The 22,843-nt window shown below is 47.3% G+C and overlaps 1 protein-coding gene across 1 annotated transcript in view; it reads left to right on the top strand.

The window, feature by feature from the left end:
• UBE2J2 (ubiquitin conjugating enzyme E2 J2) overlaps positions 1–22,843 on the top strand; it is a 37,049-nt gene that overhangs the window by 5,095 nt on the left and 9,111 nt on the right. The window contains exon 2 of the mRNA XM_069947000.1: positions 14,056–14,186. Coding sequence (XP_069803101.1) covers positions 14,056–14,186 — 131 coding nt within the window. The remainder of the gene's footprint in view (positions 1–14,055; positions 14,187–22,843) is intronic.

Below are 22,843 nucleotides of genomic sequence, written 5' to 3' on the forward strand. Positions count from 1 at the left end.
TATCAGCTGTACCTGTGGAAGATGCAGCAGCTTCCTGCGGGCGTGCACAGGTTCGGTGACCCGGAGCTGTCACTACCCCACAGGAATTAGCTGCAGCACCTACTCCAGAGCCTGGAGGAGCAGCTACCAGTGCCTGCAGATCCTCTTCTCCTTCTCAGTGCCTAGGTGCTGCCTATGTGCTCCCTGTATAGTAATACACCCCTTTAAGCCCCCCCCCCCCTGTTTAGTCCCATACCCCTATCCCTATGTGCCCCCTGTATAGTAATACATCTCTATCGACTCTCCCTTTATAGTAATACACCTCTATCTGCCCCCCTATCCCTCCCCCCTGTATAGTCATACTCCCCTATCCCTATGTGACCCCCCTGTGTATACACGTCCTGTAGTGTTTACATAGCTGTATACCTGTATATATGTCTTGTAGTGTGTACATAGCTGTATACATGTCCTGTAGTGTGTGTACTTAGCCATACACCTGTTTTTTTTTTTTTTTTTTTTTTTTTATTATTATTATTTTTCCCCTTCACTTTTTAAAATCAAAATCAGTGTGGCTTTCACAGAGGGGTGGTATGTCAGAATTATTACTGCAGCTACATGTGCGATTAACAGCAATATTGATTTAGGCCAATTATGATTTAGTGAGTGCGTGCTATGGCTGCAGCAGACTGTGTGTGTGTGTGTGTGCGTGTGTGTGTGCCATGGCTGCAGCAGGCTGTGTGTGTGTTAGAGAGGCAGAAATTAAAGCGGTGTTCTGGGCATCAGTGAAAAATCCAGGGGGAGGGGGGGAGCAGCGGGTTCGGATCATAATAAAGAAGTCCTATTTACCCTTCCCCGTGCCCCCACAGTGCAACATGCTCCCAATCATGTGATGTCATGGCCCCATTTAGAAATGCCCGCTCAACCAATCTGTGAGTGAGGCGAGGCACAACTGCAGTGACTGACTGGCTGAGTGGGTAGTTCCTGTGGGGCTGCGATGATTCAGGAGCGCAGACACTGACAGAGAGCTGAAATCGATTTTCAAAAAAAATTGTTGGATACGGGCAGTCCAGCTACTGAAGGAGAGACTGAGAAGCGAGAGAGCCCAGCAGTGTCCTCTGTCCCTGCCGCTGACCCGCCCCCATAGCGGGACGAATATCCCCTCCCAGCTGCACAGGGAGGTCTGTGGAGAAAACCGCAGGGACTGAAGGGTTGGTAGATAGTGTCGCCGCGGGTGCTGGAGCTGTACAGCGGGATTGGGGTCTGCACTGCGCCTCCCGATCCCGCTGTACAGCTCCAGAGATTGGGGACCTCCATGTGCAGCCTGGAAGGGATATTCGTCCAGCTATGGGATTGGGTCTGTGGCGGACGGTATACACCAGGTATGTGCCCTCATGCCCCCTCCCCCCCCCCCCCCCCCCCCCCCAGGTCTGCCCCAGCCACAAAGTTTTCAAGATATCATGGTTTTCAAGGTTTACACCCTTCATCTTTACTTGTACTACTACACCCCTCATCTGTTCTTGTACTACTACTATGCCCCTTATCTATTCCTGTACAACTACACCCCTCTTCTGTGCTTGTGCTCCTATTACTACACCCCTCATCTGTACCTGCACTACTACACCCTACCTAAATGGAGGCACAAATAGGATCTCCTATACTATATGGGGGCACAGAGTGGCACATATTTGGCAAAGCTACTTATATGGGGCACAGAGAGATCTACTACAGGGGGAGCACTGGTACAGTGGGAAGCACATACCATTTTCTCAAACGTCATTAAAATAGTATGTGACGCTGCAAAGAGAAAAATGTTTATTTAGCAAAAAATAAATAAATTGTAATTTAAATACAGAATCGTCCAAGATTTTTTAAAAATCAAGATTTTATTTTTTGGCCATATCGCCCAGCCCTAGTGTGACCCCCTCTATATCACGGGGATCTGGCATTGTTAGCAGTGTATCTCAGTGTATGGTCAATGTTTAGTTAGAAACATAGATGATTGTCAGCAGGAAAAGACCACCTGCTCCATCTAGTCTAGTTGTGAGTAGTTCAACACACACCACACACCACACACACCACACACACCACACACACACACCACACACCACACACACACACACACACACACACACACACCACACACACCTTATTCCTTTAGAAGTCGCCTCAGGATCATGTAGGACATTAGGAAGAAGCTGCTGTACCAGATCTACTTCCAGGAAGAGAACAGCACAGATCTCCCCCCCCCACACAATGGACAAATAGTGACTGACAACTTCTCCCCGACCACCCTTATCTAATAGGGTCACTGCTTTATTACTGATATAAGGCACCTCTTACACGGAACAATATCGGCCTATAATTGTTTTGAGTAATTAGGGCTGGTCGATTAATCGAATTATTATGGGCGGGGAGGTGTGCGCAGACAGCAGGCGGTCCAGAGAGGAGCGGAGAGGTGTATGGCGGCAGTGCGGTGTGGCCCTGGAGTCTCTGGAGGAGGCACCCCTCGTCTATACCTGTACTACTACTACTGCACCCCTCATCTATACCTGTACTACTGCACCCCTCGTCTATACCTGTACTACTACTACTACTGCACCCCTCATCTATACCTGTACTACTACACCCCTCGTCTATACCTGTACTACTACTACTACTACTACTACACCCCTCATCTATACCTGTACTATTACACCCTTTATCCACTATACCTACACTAATATTCCCTACCTAGATGGAGGCATAAAGAAGATGTCCTATACTATACGGGAGCAGAGAGTGGCACAAATTTGGGAAAACTACTTACATGGGGCACGGCGAGTGGGCTTGCCTACTGCATGGGGGCACGGGGGGGGGGCTTGCCTACTGCATGGGGGCACGGGGGGGGCCTTGCCTACTGCATGGGGGCACGGGGGGGGGCCTTGCCTACTGCATGGGGGCACGGGGGGGGGGCTTGCCTACTGCATGGGGGCACGGGGGGGGGGCTTGCCTACTGCATGGGGGCAGGGGGGGGGGCTTGCCTACTGCATGGGGGCACAGGGGGGGGCTTGCCTACTGCTTGGGGGCACAGGGGGGGGCTTGCCTACTGCATGGGGGCACAGGGGGGGCTTGCCTACTGCATGGGGGCACGGGGGGGGGCTTGCCTACTGCATGGGGGCACGGGGGGGGCTTGCCTACTGCATGGGAGGGGCTTGTCTATTGCATGTGGACACAGAAGGGGCTTGTCTACGGCATGGGGGGCTTGTCTATTGCATGGGGACACAGAGGGGGCTTGTCTATTGCATGAGGGCACAGAGGGGGCTTGTCTATTGCATGGGGGCACAGAGGGAGCACTGTTACAGCGGGAAGCAATATAGTTGATCCTTAGACTGATAGAACATAAACTTGATTGATGAGGAACATTTAAAAAATTCATATCATAACAGTTATAAAATTTTGAAAGTTGTTTTTTTTTTTTTTTTTTTTAAAGCTGGAGTGTGTACATTTTTTCCAACTCCAGCCAAAACTATCTGTGACTCCCTGACTGAGACTCCACAGTCCTGGTCTGACCATCCAGACTGTGATCGATCAAAGCTTTTGATGTTTCTCCACACACAGGATATACATTGTGGATTTCATGTAAGAATGTAATCGTCTTCACTGTCTCCCTGCAGTAGGTATCTATAGACTTGCAGTGGAGAGTGAAACTCTTAGCTGAGCGCTTCTCCCAGTTGTAGCTAATAATTGACGCTCACCAATCAATGCTATTGACATGTTAACATTTTATTTTATTTTTTAAGTGCCTATTTAATTTGGTGAAACATGATAGAGATGCTGCAGGGAACAAAACAGACGTGTTTACTTACATGTTCTGCCATGCTGCTGCTGGCTTCCTGGTCGTCTCTGCTGCCGACGGTGTCCATGGTCTTTCCTTGTCAGCAGAGGTTTTGCACATGTGGATGGCAGCAGACACTGGTGCGCCTATAAATCTTCAGCGCAGTGGGACAGGTAAGAGGTATACGTGTCTGTTATGTTCCCTGCAGCATCCTGAATGTAAACCCCCCCCCCCCCCCCATAGCTCTTATTCTGCAATAGCATATCCACGCTATAATCCGCACTTTGGTGGTGATTTTCTGCTAAGGGTTTTGTTGCAGAAAATACCGCAGCAGCATACCGTCTCTGAGTAAGGGTCCTATTCCACGGGCCGAGGAGGGCCCGATCAACGATGTAAACGATCGGCGATCTGCACGGCCCGGTGATCATTGAGCGAGGGCTGCAGGGACATCGTTACCGATGCCCTTGCAGCATCATCCCCCGGTCCCGCGCGCTCTGTCTTCAGAATGGCCGGTCAGCTGACAGGCCACACTCAGCCAATCATAGGCCGCGGCGGTCCCGGCCTGTGATTGGCTGAGCGATCCATCAGCTGACCGGCCATTCTGAAGATAGAGCGCGCGGGATCCGGGGATGAAGACAGCGCGGAGAAGAAGCCCTGACAGGTAATGTATTACTGCTGCTGCTGCTTGTCAAATCATCGGTTGCCCGCCGCGCACCGCTATTCAACCGTAGCGATGCGCGGTGGGGGAACGATGATTTTAGGTCTTGCCCTAAATGAACGATGAGCCGATGACACGATCATCGGCTGATCGTTCTCTCTATTTCACCGAACGATAATTGGCAGAATCGAGCCAAATGGGGCCGATCCGGCTGATTATCGTTACTGTGGAATAGGGCCCTAAGTGTATTGGTGGCTTTCACTCCTGAGAAGTAAAGAGTTCAGTCTGTGATGTACATCCAGCATACAGACTGTATACCACCTGTATATCATGGAGACATCGCAACTTGAGTCTTGCATTCAAGATGTGCCTTTTTATTCTTTTCTTTTTAATTATTTTTTTTTCCCACCCAGTTTGATGTTTTTGTCAGTGTTTGCATGTTTTTTTTTTTTTTTTTTTATACTGGCATTTTCCCCTCAAATTCCTCTCAGTAGAAATCCTAGAATTAAATGATCAAAGAATCACATGATTTGTCATGGGGAAAATGCAGGTGGGAAAAAAACAATAAAAATACCTCCAATCTTGTAGGGGTAAAACGTAACGAAAAATGTATCGTAGAAGACAAGGGGCAGTTTTTTATTTTTTTTTTAGGCCAAAAGTGGTGCAGGATACTCAAACTCAGGCCCTCCAGCTGTTGCAAAACTACAATTCCCATCATGTCAAAACAGCTAACGCTTTGGCTGTCCATGCATGATGGGAATTGTAGTTTTGCAACAATTGGGGGGCGTGAGTTTGAATTTGACACCCCTGCCTTAGGCTTCCTCCAGAAAAATATCATGCACCACTTTTGGCCTGGGAAAAAAAAATGGGTACTCCGGAAGAGTGGAGAAAAAAAAAAAAAAGCTGGGATGCATAATCAAAACATTACAAAGTAAAGCTGCAGCCCTCCTAAACAGCAGCTGCGGGCCGCCAAGGATGTCCTCCTTCACAGCGGGAAGGGAGGTGTGGATCGTCCATCACCTGCTCCCTCATGCTGCATTCTCCTCGCTCTCCTCTGTCATGTTCTGGTACTGCCTGCAGCCCTATGCAGCACACACGCAGATAAATGATTGAGGCTGCAGGGCACATCCGGTGCAGTCAGTGCCTCTGTACCAGGCTACCTGCACCGGAACATGACAGGAAATCAATTATAACGCATCAAGGATGGGGGAGCTACTGGAGAAACGCTACAAGGGGAGCTGGTTACAGGTGAGTTGATGTGTTTTTTTTTTTTTTGTCTAGTTGGGGCACAAAGGGGGCATAAAACAACTATATGTGGTACAGACAGGGGCAATGGTGGACATATCGGCTGCACATGGGCCTGGGGCGGACTATCAGACTCCAGGTGTTAGCTTGTGACAGACAGAAGGGGAGAGCATCGGGCAACATGAACTTCCCGATGTTCTGCCGGCTGCTCTGATGATCATCTCCCGCCTGCACACACAGGCAGCAGCACCCGGTGACACCGTCTCCTCGCCCGACCCGGGGGTCACAGCAGTGCAGTGTCGGGGCCAGGATGTATGTACATGTGGGGGTGGGGGGGCACGGCAGTGCAATGTATGTGTTTGTGTGGTGAGGGGGTGGTCAACTCCTTTCTCTTAATTTACTAGTTTCCCCTTAATTTACTAGTTTCCCCTTATCAGTAACTTGTATTTATTTATTGCTGACAGTTTATAGAGACTGTACCATCAGTACTTTCAGTTTAGGTTTTGCACATGGATAGAATGGCGCTGGCAAGTTGGTGCCGTTCTATCCATGTGCAGAACTTAAAGCGACTCTACCCACAATCTGACCCACCCCAAACCGCTTGTAACTTCGGATAGCTGCTTTTAATCTAAGATCTGTTCGGGGTGCGTTTGGCAGGTGATGCCATTATTGTCCTAAAAAAAATACTTACAAACACACACACACCGTATACGCAGCAAATACGCAGCAGATCTGCAGCAGATTTGATGGTGCAGATTTGATGCTGTGTTCAGTTATTTAGATCTAATCTGCTGCGTATTTGCTGCGTATCGCAGCAGTAAATACGCTGCGTATACGGTGTGTGTGTTTATACCCTTAAACTTGCAGCCCTGTGTCAAACTGTCGTGGCCTAGAGTGTCTGTGCCCAGGCTTGCACCACCCCTCTGTCCCTCCTCCCCACCTTCTTCATCATCAGGAATGCCCCAGGCAGGTTTTTTCTATTCATCACTTGTCTGAAAACTGCACAGGTGCCTTAATGATCCAACACATGTGCAGTGTTCAGACAGGTGATGAATAGGAGAAATCCTGCCTGGGGCATTCCTGATGATGAAGAAGCCGGGGAGGAGGGACGGAGGGCGGGTGCAAGTCACTCTAGGCCACACCAATTTGACACAGGGCTGCAAGTTTCAAAGTTGTTTTTTTTATGACAATAACTGCATCACCTGCTGAATGGACCCCAGGACATATCTTGGATTAAAAGCAGATATCCGAAGGTACAAGAGGTTTGGGGGGGGGGGGGGCTCAGAGTGTGGGTACAGAGTCGGTTTAAAGCAGATGTACTGATGGTACAAAACTTCTTCCTGCAGCTCAAGAATCTGTTATCTGTGCAGGCAGTGTAAGGGTGGTATTACATGGGCCAATGGGGGCCCGATAATACCTGTAAACGAGCAGCGATCTGCTAGATCGTCGCTCATTTACTGGGCCTGTTACACTGCCTGATCGTTTAACAAGGGCTGCAAGGACATCGTTACCGATGTCCTTGCAGCCCTTGTTTAAACTACATACATTACCTATCCACGCTCCAGGGCTGCTTCTGCGTTCCGCTTCTCGAGAGGTCCTGCGCGTTCTAGCTTCAGAGTGGCCTGTCAGCTGACAGGCCGCTCAGCCAATCAAAGGCTGGGGCCGCCGCGGCCTGTGATTGGCCGGGCAGCCTGTCAGCTGACAGGCCGCTCTGAAGCCAGAGCGAGCGGGACCCGGGGAGAAGACCGCAGGAGCAGCCCTGGAACGTGGGTAGGTAATGTATATCGTCAGTCGCCGTCCGCTCACCGCTATTACACGTAGTGGTGCGCGGTCGGCACCCGACGAAAATAGGTCAGAACCTATATCAACGATCAGACGATGATCGTTGTCATCGGCTGATCGTTGTATTTATTACATGGAGCTATAATCAGCCGATTATCGTTCCATGTAATAGTACCCTAAGGGTTAAACCTGTCTGTTTTCTGCAATAACTTATGGTGTGTTTACACAGGCAGATTTATCTGACAGATTTTGCAAGCCAAAACCAGGAATGGATTTGAAAAAAAGAGAAATCTCAATCTTTTCTGACCCATCCCTTGTTTATGGTCTGTTCCTGACTTTGGCTTCAGAAATCTGTCAGATAAATCTGCCTGTGTAAACGCACCATTAGGGTCCATTTAGATTATCTGTCAAAGATTTGAAGCCAAAGCCAGGAACAGACTATAAACAGAGATCAGGTCATAAAGGAAAGCCTGAGATTTCTCATCTATTCCTGGCTTTGGCTTCAAATCTTTGGCAGATAATCTGTCAGATAATCTTTCTGTGTAAATGGACCCTAGGTCTCTGATAAGAAGAAACTGAAGGAGCTAGAAAAGTGACAGCTATTCACAGTATAGGGCCCATATTTCTATAGTAAGGGCCTTCTTACACAGAGCGATAATCTGCTGCTTATTAGGACACTTTGGCAGATCATCGCTCCGTGTAATAAAGACAACGATCAGCCGAGGACAATGATCATCAGCTGATTGTTGTAGTTTCAGTCTACAAATCATCGGCTGCCAAGGGCGCACATACTGTAGCTACTTGTAATAGTGATGCACGGCCAACGGCTGATGAATGTGTAGAAAGAAACTATAAATGTTATACATGCCTGTCTGCGCTCCCCGCTGTTCCGGTCCCTGCAGCCGCCACTGGAACTTAGACGGTCTCTGAAGTGACAGGCTGCTCAGCTAATTGCTGGCCGAGATGGGACCACCCATGCTCACTTACATTAGTGATCGGGCCGTGTAATAAGTGTCACTGTCATCATAAAAAACTTTTAACATTTTATAATAGAGACATGTAAACAGTATTGATCAATCCTGGTCTCAGTATTCCGATGTGTACCGATTGTGAGAGGCACACGCTTAGCCGGTGTTCTCTCGTCACATGATCAGTCCGGCTCTGACTCATTGTCTATGTAAGTCCGACTGATGTCATGTATAAACAGGAACTCCCGGCACACACGGCGGTAAACTTGCAAGGTGCGTTTATTAACAAGACGAGGTGCACACAAAACAGTCGGGCAGAACGCGTTTCGGCACAATTGCCTTTATCAACTGGCAGTTGATAAAGGCAATTGTGCCGAAACACGTTCTGCCCAACTGTTTTGTGTGCACCTCGTCTTGTTAATAAACGCACCTTGCAAGTTTACCGCTGTGTGTGCCGGGAGTTCCTGTTTATGCATTGTTGGAGTATCCGCGTGCACCACGCGGCGGAGTACCGACATTGAAGGTTACGACTGATATCATGTGACATGGTGGGAAGCAGAGTATGGACCTCTCCCGGCTCGTTCTCTCGATTGGTACGGGGTGAACTCTCGACTAGCGTACCCGTTCAGCGGTCCTAAATTAAGCCCAATCCCTATGCACACTGTTGGATTTAGTAAGAGACGCACACCTCTTAGTACATCTGGTGACCTACACCTTTTCCTTGGTTTATGCCAGGGGCATAAATAAGTCCCCCCCCCCCCCCCCCCCCCATGTTTTTCTGATCTTCCGCAAGGCAATCAGTGTACAACGCACTTAGGACCCTCCAACTACAACAGCTGCAAAAACTCCCAGCATTTACTGACAGTCTGCAGCTCTCAGGGTATGCTGGGAGATGTAGTTTATACTCAAGGGGTTTGTCCTCTCAGAAACTACACCTCCTGGCATACCCTGAGTGCTCCGTAAGTGTAGGGCATTCTGAGAGTTGTAGTTATTTACAAGGCAGTTGTGGTCACAGACCAGTGCAGGATGGGAACGGGTCAGCACATAGCTTCTCACCGGTTGTTTGAGTGTCCCCCCAGCATCAGTTCTATACTGGGACCCGCTCAAATTGCAGTACAGCACAGACTTCGGGGCCCACCAGAGACTCCTCGAGTGCCCCCTGATCACTGTGTTGTAGGGCCCTCCCCAGAATCCAGGTTACATGTCCCAGATACCCAGGCGATTGATCACTCATCAGAGTGTGTGCGCCTTTAAAGCAGAACATTGGCGGTATAATTAGGTTATGGGGGGCCCAAGCACATTTTTTTTGCACAGGAGCCTGCTGCAGTCTGTCTGCCCCTGGAGTGGGTATATAAAAACTTTATGGGGCACATAGGGGGCAAAGCCCTAAGGCTATGTGGAAAACATGGATATAGTCATTGGCTGTATCCATGTTTTCCAGACAACCTTAGAGCTTTATCCAAGTTCAGCAGCCACCGCTAATCAAATGCCGAACGTTCGGGTGTGGATGGACCCGAACCCGGTTTGATCATCTCTAATAGGGACTTTGTATAGAGGTGAGGATGGGGCTGAAGCCAGGATCCTAAAATGTTTGTCTGGCAGATCTGTTTAGACCAGTTGTGATCAGGAGACGTCTTCATGGTGGTCTTGGCCAGATGGGGAAGAAAAGTGACCAACTCTGGACAGAGAAGACGTCCCTGGATGAAACTGCACTGTAATCACTTATATGAGGGAGGAGAGTGGGGGGACGATTAGGTTATGTGGATTCCATTTATTCAGGGGTCTGGGATATGAATGTATTTACGGGTCAGCAGAATTGTTCGTGCAGCCCTTGCTGTGATCAGTAGGGATCAGCAGCTGATGATTTTTAAACATGTTTAAGGACAGAGATCATCTGCTGAGCTTCTCCTTGGCTGATCGCTGTCTCTATTACACAGGCCGATAACTGCCTTATTTGTAAAAAGGCCCTAACACCCAGTGACCAATGTATTCCTTGATTTCCAGGTGGGATAACAGGGGACAGCACAATGACAGAAGAGCAGACAGATCATCTATAATTGTTCTGTATTCTACCTGTGACTGCGTCTGACCACTGCTGTATTCTCTGCTTTAGTCTGCAGGGTGTAATGCTCTGCAGCATCTGTGTACACCTGGTATCTGATATCACTGCTGTATTCTCTTCCATAGTTTGCATGGTGTAATACTCTGCAGCATCTGTGGACACCTGGTGTCTGATGGCTATATGGTCAGTGTATGGCGGTATTAGTGAGTATATTGGTAGTGTACACTTATGTAAAGCCCAGAATTATCACAAGAGAAAAATAAGTAAGAAAATGGCCTTTGTGTCTAAAGGGGGCATAGCTGGCTACAGGAAGCATTGCATCTAGCTACAGGGTGGGCATTATTACTGGCCACAGGGGCTGTTATTGTTGGTAAGAGGCATTCATAATTAGTACAGGGGTATTGACCAGGGCTGTGGAGTTGGTACGCCGCAGCTCCGACTCAAACTCTCCAACTGAATTTTCTCAGGTCCGTTCTCTGCTCCTTCATAAATGGCCGGTCATATACCAGGGGAGTTATATATCACACTGGCTCAGCAGCTTCTCCCTAATGTCCTACATGGTCCTGGGGCGACTTCTGATGGAATAAGGAAAGATATAAAGCAGATTATCCTGTGTGTGCAGTGGATGCTGCCAGTCTCCAGCCTCCATGTCCTGAACAACTCAGAACTAGACTAGATGGAGCAGGTGGTCTTTCCTGCTGACAATCTTCTATGTTTCTAACTAAATATTCACCATGCACAAAGATACACTGCTAACAATGCCAGATACCTGTAATATAGAGGGGGTCACATATAGTGATATAGAGGGATCAGCCATAGGCCCAGATGTATCAGCTCTCTGTCAGTGTCTGCACTCCTGAATCATTGCGGACCCACAGGAACTACCCGCTCAACAAGTCAGTGACTGCAGCTGTGCCCCGCCTCACTCACTGACTGGCTCACTGGGCATTTCTGAGTGGGGCCATGATATCACAGGATTGGGAGCACATTGCATGTTGCACTGTGGGGGCAAGGTGATGGGTAAATAGGACTTATTTATTATGAACCAACCATCGCTGTGTCTCCCTGGATTTTTCACTGTTGCCGGAATACCCCTTTAATTTCTGCCTCTCTGTGTTTCTTTCTCTCACTCACTCACTCACTCACTCACACACACACACACACACACACACACACACACACACACACACACACACACACACACACACACACACACACACACACACACACACCCCCTGCTGGAGCCATAGCATACACACACAGCCTACTGGAGCCATAGCATACACACACAGCCTGCTGCAGCCATAGCATACACACACAGCCTGCTGCAGCCATAGCATACACACACAGCCTGCTGCAGCCATAGCATACACACTCATTCACACAGTTTTCTGCAGCCATAGCGCGCGCACACACACACACACACACACACACCCTGCTGGAGCCATAGCATACACACACAGCCTGCTGCAGCCATAGCATACACACTCATTCACACAGTTTTCTGCAGCCATGGGCGCGCACACAAACACACACGGAGCCTGCTGGAGCCATAGCGCACACACACACACACACACACACACACACACACACACACACACACACACACACACACACACACACACACACACACACACACACACACACACACACACACACAGCCTTCTGCAGCCATAGCACACTGAAAGAAAACACAGTCTTCTCCCAGAGGGAAAACACCACATTGAGGACAGAGGTTACTGCTGCACTACTTATGTCTTCTCCTCTATATTGCACAGGATATCTTCATATTACACTGCTGCTCATATACAATCATCCAGCATCCAGGAAGAGAACGGCATAGATCTCCCCCCACACAATGGACTCTTCCAGCTCAGAAACAAGCTGCCAAATAGTGACCGACAACTTTTCCCCAACCTTATCTAATAAGGCCAGTGTCCTATTAGAATGTTGCTCATAAATTATATTGATGAGCAAAACTCATATTCAATCAAATTCATATCAAAATTCTAGATTTTTTTTTTTTTTTTTTTTTTAAAGCTTTAGTCTGTACAAAACTAGCTCTGACTCCTCGACTCTGACTCCACAGCCCTGGTATTAATACTAGGGAAGGTGGACTTATTATTGGGGAAGGGGGCAGTGTAATCTCTTCCTTATTAAGGCAACTTTTTTTACTCGATCGCATCATTAGGGGTACTCGGCTGGAGCATCTCATCAAATGGGGGTACTTGGCTTCAAAAGGTTGAGAAACACTGCCTTTAGGGTATGTTCACATTGGGCATATCCCCAGTGAAAAATCCTAAGAAAAAAATCCACATCATGCCCACCTACAAAAAAAATAAAAATAAAAATAATAAACCAGTACCAGTCCTGATTGAATACATATTGCATTGTGTGACCGTATCCGTATGGCCTGACGTGCAGCTTACATATTCCCGCTGCATTGTTCTAGCTCAGTATGTGCCCATTATGGGGTGGTGTTACTTGCTTGTGCAGGTTGGCTATTTGTAGAAGAGTCTGTGTGGTGTGATAGGGGATTTTAGTATACGTATGAGAAGCAGACATACAGAGGAGGCTAAACATAGCACTGAGAAGTAGGACAACCACATACTGCACATTCCCGTATTGTTTTCTTATATCAGTAGGTTTGTACAAATGAACCCGCTGACGCCACCTTGCAGCTGCGTACCTCATCTTTCTGGCGCTGGTTGTCTTTCCGCCGTTTTCAATAACTTTAATCAACATGAATATGTAATTGGGCTTGTTAGGAGCAGCCCCCCCCCCCCCAGTGCACCTTTTGGCCAACCTGCCGCCTTCTTCAGTTACACTTACCTATGTATAAGCAGGTGGTACCAGAAAGATGAGGTATGCGGCTGCAGGGAGCTGTCAGCTGATTTCCTTTTAAAGGGTTTGTCCAGCAAAAATCTTTTTCTTTCAAATCAACTGATACCAGAAAGTTATTTCTAATGTACTTCTATTAAAAAAATCATAAGTCTTCCCATACTTCTTAGCTGCTGTATGCCATGCCAGAAAGATAAGTATGGGAAGACTTGAGATTTTTTTTAAAATAGAAGTACATTACAAATCTATATAACTTTCTGTATCAGTTAATTTGAAAGAAAAAGGTTTTTTTTTTTTCGCAGGACAACCCCTTTAACAAACTTATGACATGCTATCGAAAGTAAAACTGTGGTGCTGTCTATCAATGTATAATAAGGATTATAACCTGATGTGACTGCAACTGCAGGGAGTCGTGCTGAAAAGGAATCACATGGTTGTAATGGGTCAACAAAGGGGAAAAGGTTCTGCAGCCTTCATCCCCATTGGTAATTGTTGAGGTTGCACAATAGTCATGACTGTCACTTGACTAAAAGTCTCCGTACAGCCCTGGCCAAGCACGAGATGTTCTTCGATGTTGCTGTGTGAGAGTTTGCAATGCCCTGTGTGGCATCTTCAAGGACATTACAGATGTGACCGCTATGCATGACTCTTAACTTGTTGGTTATGTGTGCAATGATTTATTCCCTGCCTTCTTGTTCTCATACAGATGAGCAGCAACAGTAACAAGAGAGCGCCAACCACTGCAACCCAAAGGCTAAAGCAGGACTATCTGAGGATCAAAAAAGACCCAGTGCCTTACATCTGCGCTGAACCCCTTCCTTCCAATATTTTGGAATGGTAAGTCTTTAACAACCGTAAGTTCCCAGTATCGCACACAGAAGTCCACAGAATGCATATGTGGCCAATAGCTGTTTCTCCTGATCCCTCTATACACATGAATGTTCAGTTCGGCTGAGCTTCCATGTGTTCTAAATGGAGAGAGGATGGTTAAAACACTGTCGGACTCTTCGGGCTGTGGCTTATCTCTCCAAGAACATATGGGTTGAAATCATATGTCTTTCCTGGCCTCACCTGTTGGGGAGAATGGGATGTCCCTGTGTGTATTACACAGTTGGCTGGTTTGGCTGACTTTTGTGGGGGGGCTTTTAGATGTATAGGAGATCCCAATCCCTACCCATCCTATAGCAGAGAGAAGAAATGCACCCACCTGCCATGCCTAAGTGGCGCTTCACGTGAGAACTGGCCCTGATGCTTGTGTGCCATCTGTCCTATTAAAAATGTAGCTGATGTCTGATCAGGTTTGTTCCTTGCAGTTATTTTGGTCTCCGTCTATCATCAGTTGATTCCTCTGCCAGGGGACTTTCTGTAGGTCTGTCAGGTCAGAGCGCGGTTCCTTTAAGGGCAGAAGTATCTTTGGTGCGGCTTTTTAAAAAAAATAAGAACTGAAAGGAGAACCTGCAGTGTCTCAATCCTGTACGTATTCTTTAGAAATCCCAGGGTCGTGACCTTCCTTTCATCTTAGTTATATTACTGATGTTGCTTCTGTGCTTTTCATGAAGTATATAGGTATATTTGTGTACCTATCAGGCAGGTACATCAGCAAATGGAGAGCAAGGAAAACCTGATACACAAATTGACAGATCACCTAGATGTAGATTCTAAGGCAGTGTTGCTCACTCTTTGGCTCTCAAGCTGTATGGATGTGATGGGAGTTGTAGTTTTGCAATAGCTGGAGGGCCACAGGCACCTTAGTCCTCTTCCTAAAGTAATTATGTAACTAAACACATCTGTTATTTCTGAGTTTACAGTACAGAAGGGAACATTAAGACTCTTAAAGGATATGTTCACATGCTGATCTGTTGCAGAATTTCCCAATGAACTTTAAACAGGATGTACCATCAGGTACATCCTCTTTATTATGACCCACGGATAGAACGGCTCCGTCGGGGGGAAGGAGGTGCCACGGTCCGTTTCTGAACCGCGGCCTGGTTGCTGTGTATGACGCCGTTCTATCCATGGTTACCGGGCCGAGGCTGAAGCACAGGAGGCAGGCAGGCCCGCCCCCAGTGGGAGGAAATCCCCGCCCCTCTATGATGCGGCTCAATTAGAATTAATGGAGCCACTTCATACAGAGGAGGGAATTCCCTCCCACTGGGGGCGGGCCAACCCGCCTTCTGTGCTTCAGCCTCGGCCCGGTAACCATGGATAGAACGGCGCCATACACGGGAACCGGGCTGCGGTTCAAAACACGGACCGCAGCACCGACTTTCCTGTGACGGCGCCGTTCTATCCGTGGGTCATATTAAAGAGGATGTACCTGATGGTACATCCTGTTTTAATAGGGAAGTCAAAATCTGTGACATATCAACACAGTGTGGGCTTACCATAAGGGTTATCCCCAATCCACAGGCTAGCTAACTCATCCGTGCGGTCTGACTACAAAGCTCAGTTGTCCCCCATGTCTGTGCACTGCTCCATTCAGACCCTATGGGGTCAGTTACAGGACAATTATGTGCAGAAAGGCCCGCCTGCAGCACACAGCATCGCAACACAAGCACATAGGGCCTCTGGGGTCCGAGTCTGGCGGGCCCTTCCACCACCCTGGGACCCTGTGCATCCGAAACGGGTGCATATGTGATTTGTCCGCCCCTGATGCTATGTACACTGTTTTTATTGTTTTATTATATATTATACACTATCCTGGCTGGTGCCAGGTGACATTGCCGGGAGCCAGGCCAGCGGGTCTCTCGCTCATTCCTTTGTGACAGCAGACGCCATGGTGTCCTCAGTGTCAGACAGGCAGGGTGGCAGTCCGTACACAGAGTTCTGTCCCCACAGGGTCAGGCAGCTCCCCTAGCATGTGTTTCAGCTGCCTGTGGTGCTCCCTCTGGTACTGCCACCGCCCTCTAAGGTGGGCTGCATCTTCCTCCTCACGTGCCCCGGTCATACTGCTGCTGGGCACTGTAAGGACAGCATCGTCTCCCCTGTCTGCGGGCTGCAGCCTCACTCTCCTTCCATCTGTCATGCAGTGTGACTATTGCTGGGGAGGGAGACAAAATACTGAAAATACAGATCTGACAAAAATCAGGTCAGTTAACCGACTCCATAGGTGGTATCGCTATTTTGGTAACACCCATAGGAACAGTATGTACGGTATAAGGCGGCAGTTTTGCATACTCCACATTACTAACAAATTTGTTGCTAGCTGACTGACATCTGGAGACTTCTATTTGCCTGCTGGTCACTGTGGGATCCTCACCTGTATGGGACCACTTATTGTATCTTCATCCATAGTTCCCTATGTGTTAGGTTTAGTTTAAAGTGACTGTACCACCAGGCCTAGGCTTAGGCACTGGAGGCGGGCTGACCCACCCTTAGTGGGAGGAAACCCCCGCACCTCTATGATATGGTTTTATTGATTCTAATGGAGTCAAGTCATGGAGGGGCTGGGGTTTCTTCCCACTGGGGGTGGGTCAGCCCCCCTCCAGTGCTTCAGCCTGGGCCTGGTGGTACAGTCACTTTAATCTATATTATTATGTGAATTAAAGGGCTACTCCAAGTAGATGTAATTATTTTTGTCCACCCCTTCCCCGGCCACACTACCCCTTTAAGTAAAGAATGTGGGGAAGTTGATCCCGGATACTGATGGGTGCAGGACCTTCAGAATACTATGTGCAGCTTCCTCAGCTCATCAGGAAATCCTCCGCTTGTTTTTTTTCCCTAACTCTCACTTAGGGCTGGGCGATAATGGCCTAAATCAATATAGCGGTTAATCGTACATGTAGCCAGGGCTGTGGAGTCGGAGCTAGTTTTGGCTGGAGTCTGAGTTGGAGCCGGAGTTGGGAAAAAATGTACCGACTTTAAAATCTTTAAACAATTTAGAATTGAGTTTTGATATGAATTTTATAAGTTTTTTGCTCATCAATATATTTTATGAGCAACATTATAATAGATCACTGGCTTTATTACATAAGGATGGTCAGGGAAAAGTTGTCAGACACTATTTGGCAGTTTGTTTCTGAGCTGGAAGAGTCCATTGTGTGGGGGGAGATCTGTGCTGTTCTCTTCCTGGATGCTGGATGATTGTATTTCAGCAGCAGTGTAATATGAAGATATCCTGTGTAATATAGAGGAGGAGGAGAAGACATAAGTAGTGTAGCAGTAACCTCAGCCCTCAGTGTGGGGTTTTCCCTCTGGTAGAAGATTGTGTGGTTTTCTTCAGTGTTCTATGGCAGCAGGGTGTGTGTTTGTGTGTGTATATGTATGTGTGCTATGGCTGCGGGATGCTGTGTGTGTGTGTGTGTGTGTGTGTGTGTGTGCTATTGCTTGCCCCCACAGTGACCCTCAACATCACTATGTTTGACTCTATCACTATGGCTGACCTCTATATCACAGGGATCTGGCATTGTTAGCAGTGTTTCTTTGTGTATGGTGAATATTAGTTAGAAACATCGAAGATTGTCAGCAGGAAAAACCACCTGCTCCATCTAGTCTAGTTCTGAGTTGTTCAGGACATAGAGGCTGGAGACTCTGCACACACAGGAGAAGCTGCTTTATATACAGTATTCCTTTATTCCCTCAGAAGTCGCCCCAGGATCCTGTAGGACATTAGGGAGAAGCTGCTGAACCATAGTTACATAGTCAATACGGTTGAAAAAAGACACATGTCCATCAAGTTCAACCAAGGAGGGGATGGATACAGGGAAGGGGGAGGGATGATGATAGGGTCTATACATATGCATTTATATTATTTTGCTCTAAGAACTTGTCTAGGCCGGTTTTGAAGCCCTCTACTGTTGTTGCTGTGACCAGATCCTGGGGTAGACTGTTCCACAGATTCACAGTTCTCATGGTAAAGAAGACTTGTCGCCTCCGGAGATTGAACCTTTTTTTTTCTCCAGGCGGAGGCAGTGCCCTCTTGTCCTTTGAGGGGGTTTTACCTGGAACATCTTTTCCTCATATTTCTTGTAGGGGCCATTTATATATTTAAATAAATTAATCATATCTCCCCTTATACCTCTCTTCTCCAGACTAAACAAATGTAATTCTTTTAATCTCTCATAACTAAGATGCTCCATTCCCCTTATTAGTTTAGTTGCCCGTCTTTGTACCCTCTCCAGCTCTACAACGTCCTTTTTATGAATCGGGTTCCAAAACTGGACGGCATACTCCAGATGAGGCCGCACCAAAGCTTTATAAAGCGGTAATATTATATCCCTGTCCCGTGAGTCCAGGCCTGTTTTAATGCATGACAATATCCTGCTGGCCTTAGAAGCAGCTGACTGACATTGTGTGCTGTTCTGTAGTCTATTATCTACAAGTACACCCAGATCCTTCTCCATCAGTGACTCTCCCAGAGTAACTTCCCCCAGGACATATGATGCATGTGGGTTATTAGTACCCAGGTGCATAACTTTACATTTATCCATATTGAACCTTATTTGCCAAGTGGACGCCCAAACACTCAGTGTGTCTAAGTCATCCTGTAACATCTGCACATCCTCCTTAGACTGTACTGTACTACAAAGCTTGGTGTCATCTGCAAAGATAGAAAAATTGCTGTTAATTCCATTCTCAATATCATTAATAAACAAGTTAAACAGAAGAGGACCCAGTACTGACCCTTGGGGTACACCACTTATTAGCGGGGACCATTCGTAGTAGGAATCATTGACCACCACTCTCTGGGTACGATTATTAAGCCACTTTTCAATCCAGTTACACATTAAACTTTCCAAACCGATAGACTTTAACTTACCCATCAGATGTCCATGAGGAACTGTGTCAAACGCTTTAGCAAAATCCAGGTACACGATATCCACAGCTGCACCCCAGTGTGATAAATAACTCCCCTGGTATCTGACCGGCCATTTATGAAGGAGCAGGAGTCTGAGTCGGGAGTCAGAGTCGGTCCTGATAAAATTCAGGTGTCAGAGTCGGGAGTCTGAGTCGGTTCTCACAGACTCCACAGCCCTGCATGTAGCCACGGTAACGATAATTGAACAATTATGCCACACCCCTTTTTGAAAGACATACTCATAGGGCGGGCCAAACTGCAGAATGTTTGTTTTAGGGTTTTTTTTTTTCTTTAATTGCACTAAATCTGGGACACGGCTTCTAACAATAGACTGTATATGTCTCTCTATGATTTAAAATAATTGAAGGAAAACACGGATTAACTATTTATTCTTATGTATTAATACTTTAAATAATAGACATCCAAAAATAGCATTTAAAAAATTATTTCTCCTTTTATGTACACTGGCGGCCCAGGTACTATGTGTAGACCTTGCCCCTATGTGATTTTTTGTTTGTGTGTGTGTATATATGTGTGTGTGTCTATCTATCTATCTATCTATCACACTCTTACATACATACATACATACATACATACATGCATGCATGTCAGCCCTTGGGTTTCCCATCCTCTCCATTCCTGCTATAATGTGACTGCACTTACACTCATCTATACACACTGCTGTATAGAGGGGTTTCTGTCACTGTCCTCCTGCACAGCTCTGTAATTCTAACTTCCTGATTGGTCCATTCTGAACACACACCCCTCCCTATTGCTGTCATGTGACCACACAGACCTCTGACAGCAGCCCTGCTTCCCTATTCTAGCCTGTTGTACTACACTACTGCATTATGGAGATCTGCAGTTCCATCCTGTATCTACAAACTGCTGCTGTATTTTCAGGTTTATGCACTTACTATACATTATACACCACATGATGATTGCTATACTATACAGTACCTTATAACATCACATTCTGCTGTTTCTAGATGTTTTTTTTTTTTAATTTGTTTTACATGTTGTTCTGAATAAAAAATCATTATTTTGGGGTGTGGAACCAATTGTCTGCATTTCAAAGCAAATTTCCCTTAGGAAATCACTGGTTAAAGAGTGGATTTGGATTACAAGCACGGTCCCGAATCAGATATGCTCAGAATCCAGGGCACCACTATGTGTGTGTAATATATATACACATATCTATATCCCCATGCACAACCATATGTAAAGCACCGTGCAGTTCTGTTTCATGGCTTCAGCTCCTGTGCAGACCTATGTGTCCCCAAGTTTACAGACCGCAAACCAGTATATAACCAGTGTTCTATACGATCTGCTATCTGTTCCCATCATTTCATATCTGTAAATTATTAAGATGGAGCGAGGGACTGGAGTAACAGAATCAGACTTAAATATGATGTAAAACTAGTTTGTATATGATGAATGACTAGGGTGAGGTAGCATACTGTAAATGCGCTGGATACCCAGGCATATGGCTTGTAGGATCTTGTAGGCTACAGTCTGCAGAATGCAGTAAATGCACTGGGTATATAGTTGTAATTTGTCAACAAAAACAGAGAAAGTATTGTATTAACCTGTAGTTGAGGAGGTCGGCAACCGGAGGTGAAGTACAGATTCTCAAGCCCCTATTCCATGGGCCGACAGCTGTCAGCGCTTGTTCGCCCCTCGTTCTCCGCTCGCTGCCATCGCTATTACACGCGGCAGCGAGCGGGTGAGTGCGGGAGGGGTGGCGGGGAGCTGCGGGGCAGCTGTCCGGGTGATCGCTAGATTGTGCGGGCAGCCCATAGAGGTTAGTAGTGGTCTGCTGCCGCCGCTCTTATTCCACGGGGCGACGGCAGCATATCCCTGCTATCACAGTCGCTTGTTTTTCAACATGTTTGTTGTCTGCTGATCATTGCCTTCTATTCCACGGAAAGATTATCGTCCATATCCCGACACCAGCACATAGGGCCTCTGGGGTCAGAGCCTGGCAGGCCCTTCCACCACCCTGGGCCCCTGTGCAGCCAGAATGGGTGTATATGTGATTTGTTCGCCCCTGATGCTATGTATACTGTTTTTATTATTTTATTATATATTATACACTATCCTGGCAGGTGCCAAGTGACACTGCAGGGAGCCAGGCCAGCGGGTCTCTCACTCCTTTGTAACAGCAGCCGCTATGGTGTCCTCCGTGTCAGACAGGGTCAGGCAGCTCCCCTAGCATGTGTTTCAGCTGCCTGCGTTACTGCCGCCGCCCTCTGAGGTGGGCTGCATCTTCCTCCTCACGTGCCCCAGTCATTCTGCTGCCGGGCACTGTGACAATAGCATTGTCTCCCCGCCATAGGCGGTATCGCTATTTTGACTCTATATATCGCCCAGAGCTACCCTCACTGCCCTAAATTTTATTGAGGCCCTTATTATAGCCGCTTTGTTCTGCCTACAAGGCAGGACTTTCGGAAAGAGTTTTTGGTAACACCCATAGGAACAGTATGTACAGGGCTGCAGTTTTGCATACTCCACATTACTAACAAATTTGTAACTAGCTGACTGACATCTGGAGACTTCTATTTGCCTGCCGGCCTGTTTTCTGTGTGACCGGCTGGATTGTGTCCAGGGCTTCTCGTCATGGCTGCACAGCAGCAAAGTGCCGCCTGTTTTGGGTGAGAGGCTGTCGTTTGCTTTTATAGCCTTCAGCCTGCTAAGGACACGTGTATAGAAGTTCACACGTGGAGCAAACAATCCAAAAGGCCATGTGTGCGCAGGCCGTGTTTATTTGATGTCAGCAGAATGGGCAGCTGTCAGGTATTGTGTGTGAGGTCATAGTGTCCCCGTATCACTGGTCAGTCGCTTCACACCACTCCTGCTTTCACACGTCTTAGAATAACACCAGTCATGTGTCCTGTCAGTGTATGATCATCTTGTGGGGAAAAAAGGCCACTGTACTGGGCTTGTGCTGACTTATATGCAGAGTGATACAAGGAGTTCAATTCATGGATGATGCCGGGAGGGGCAGGGGGTCCTGTACATTCTAGCAGTATATGACCTCTTTGTATGGGTTAAAACACCTTTAGGCTATGTTCACATTTGTCATGAGACCGGCTGTTCCATGACCCGGCCGAGTCAAGGAACGGCCGGTCTCAGAAAAGATCATCCCGGGCGGTACTGCAGTACCGGCCGGATGATCTTTTGTGCCGCTGAGTTCTGATGCGGGTGCATCTGTGCACGCCCACATCAAAACTCCCCACAGCACACAATGCAGCATGCGGCTGGAGCCGCTCGCTCCATAGTGTGCACTGACAGGGTTTTCTGTGGCCGCTATTCACTGAATGACATGTCAGTTTTCTACGGCGCCGCTTGGGATCCCGGCCGGAGCGTATACCATATACACTCCGGCCGGGATTCCCTCAGCTTGCAGCTGAGTGAACATAGCCCTAGGGTGCGTTCACATATACAGGATATGCAGCAGATTTGATGACCCACATTAGATTCAAAGCAAATCTGCAGCAGATCCTGTACCTGGTAACGCACCCTCAGGCTATGTCACCCATACTGTATATTCTGCATATTTTATGTTGTCTGAGTTTATAAACATAAAGCCTTAAATTTGCATTGTATACAGTGTATGAACATACAAAGTATATTTACAGTTGGCTTTTTTGCACATATATTGTACATTATTGCCTTATACTTCTTATATTTCAAT

Source organism: Dendropsophus ebraccatus, chromosome 12, assembly GCF_027789765.1.
Source record: "Dendropsophus ebraccatus isolate aDenEbr1 chromosome 12, aDenEbr1.pat, whole genome shotgun sequence".
Classification (NCBI taxonomy): domain Eukaryota; kingdom Metazoa; phylum Chordata; class Amphibia; order Anura; family Hylidae; genus Dendropsophus; species Dendropsophus ebraccatus.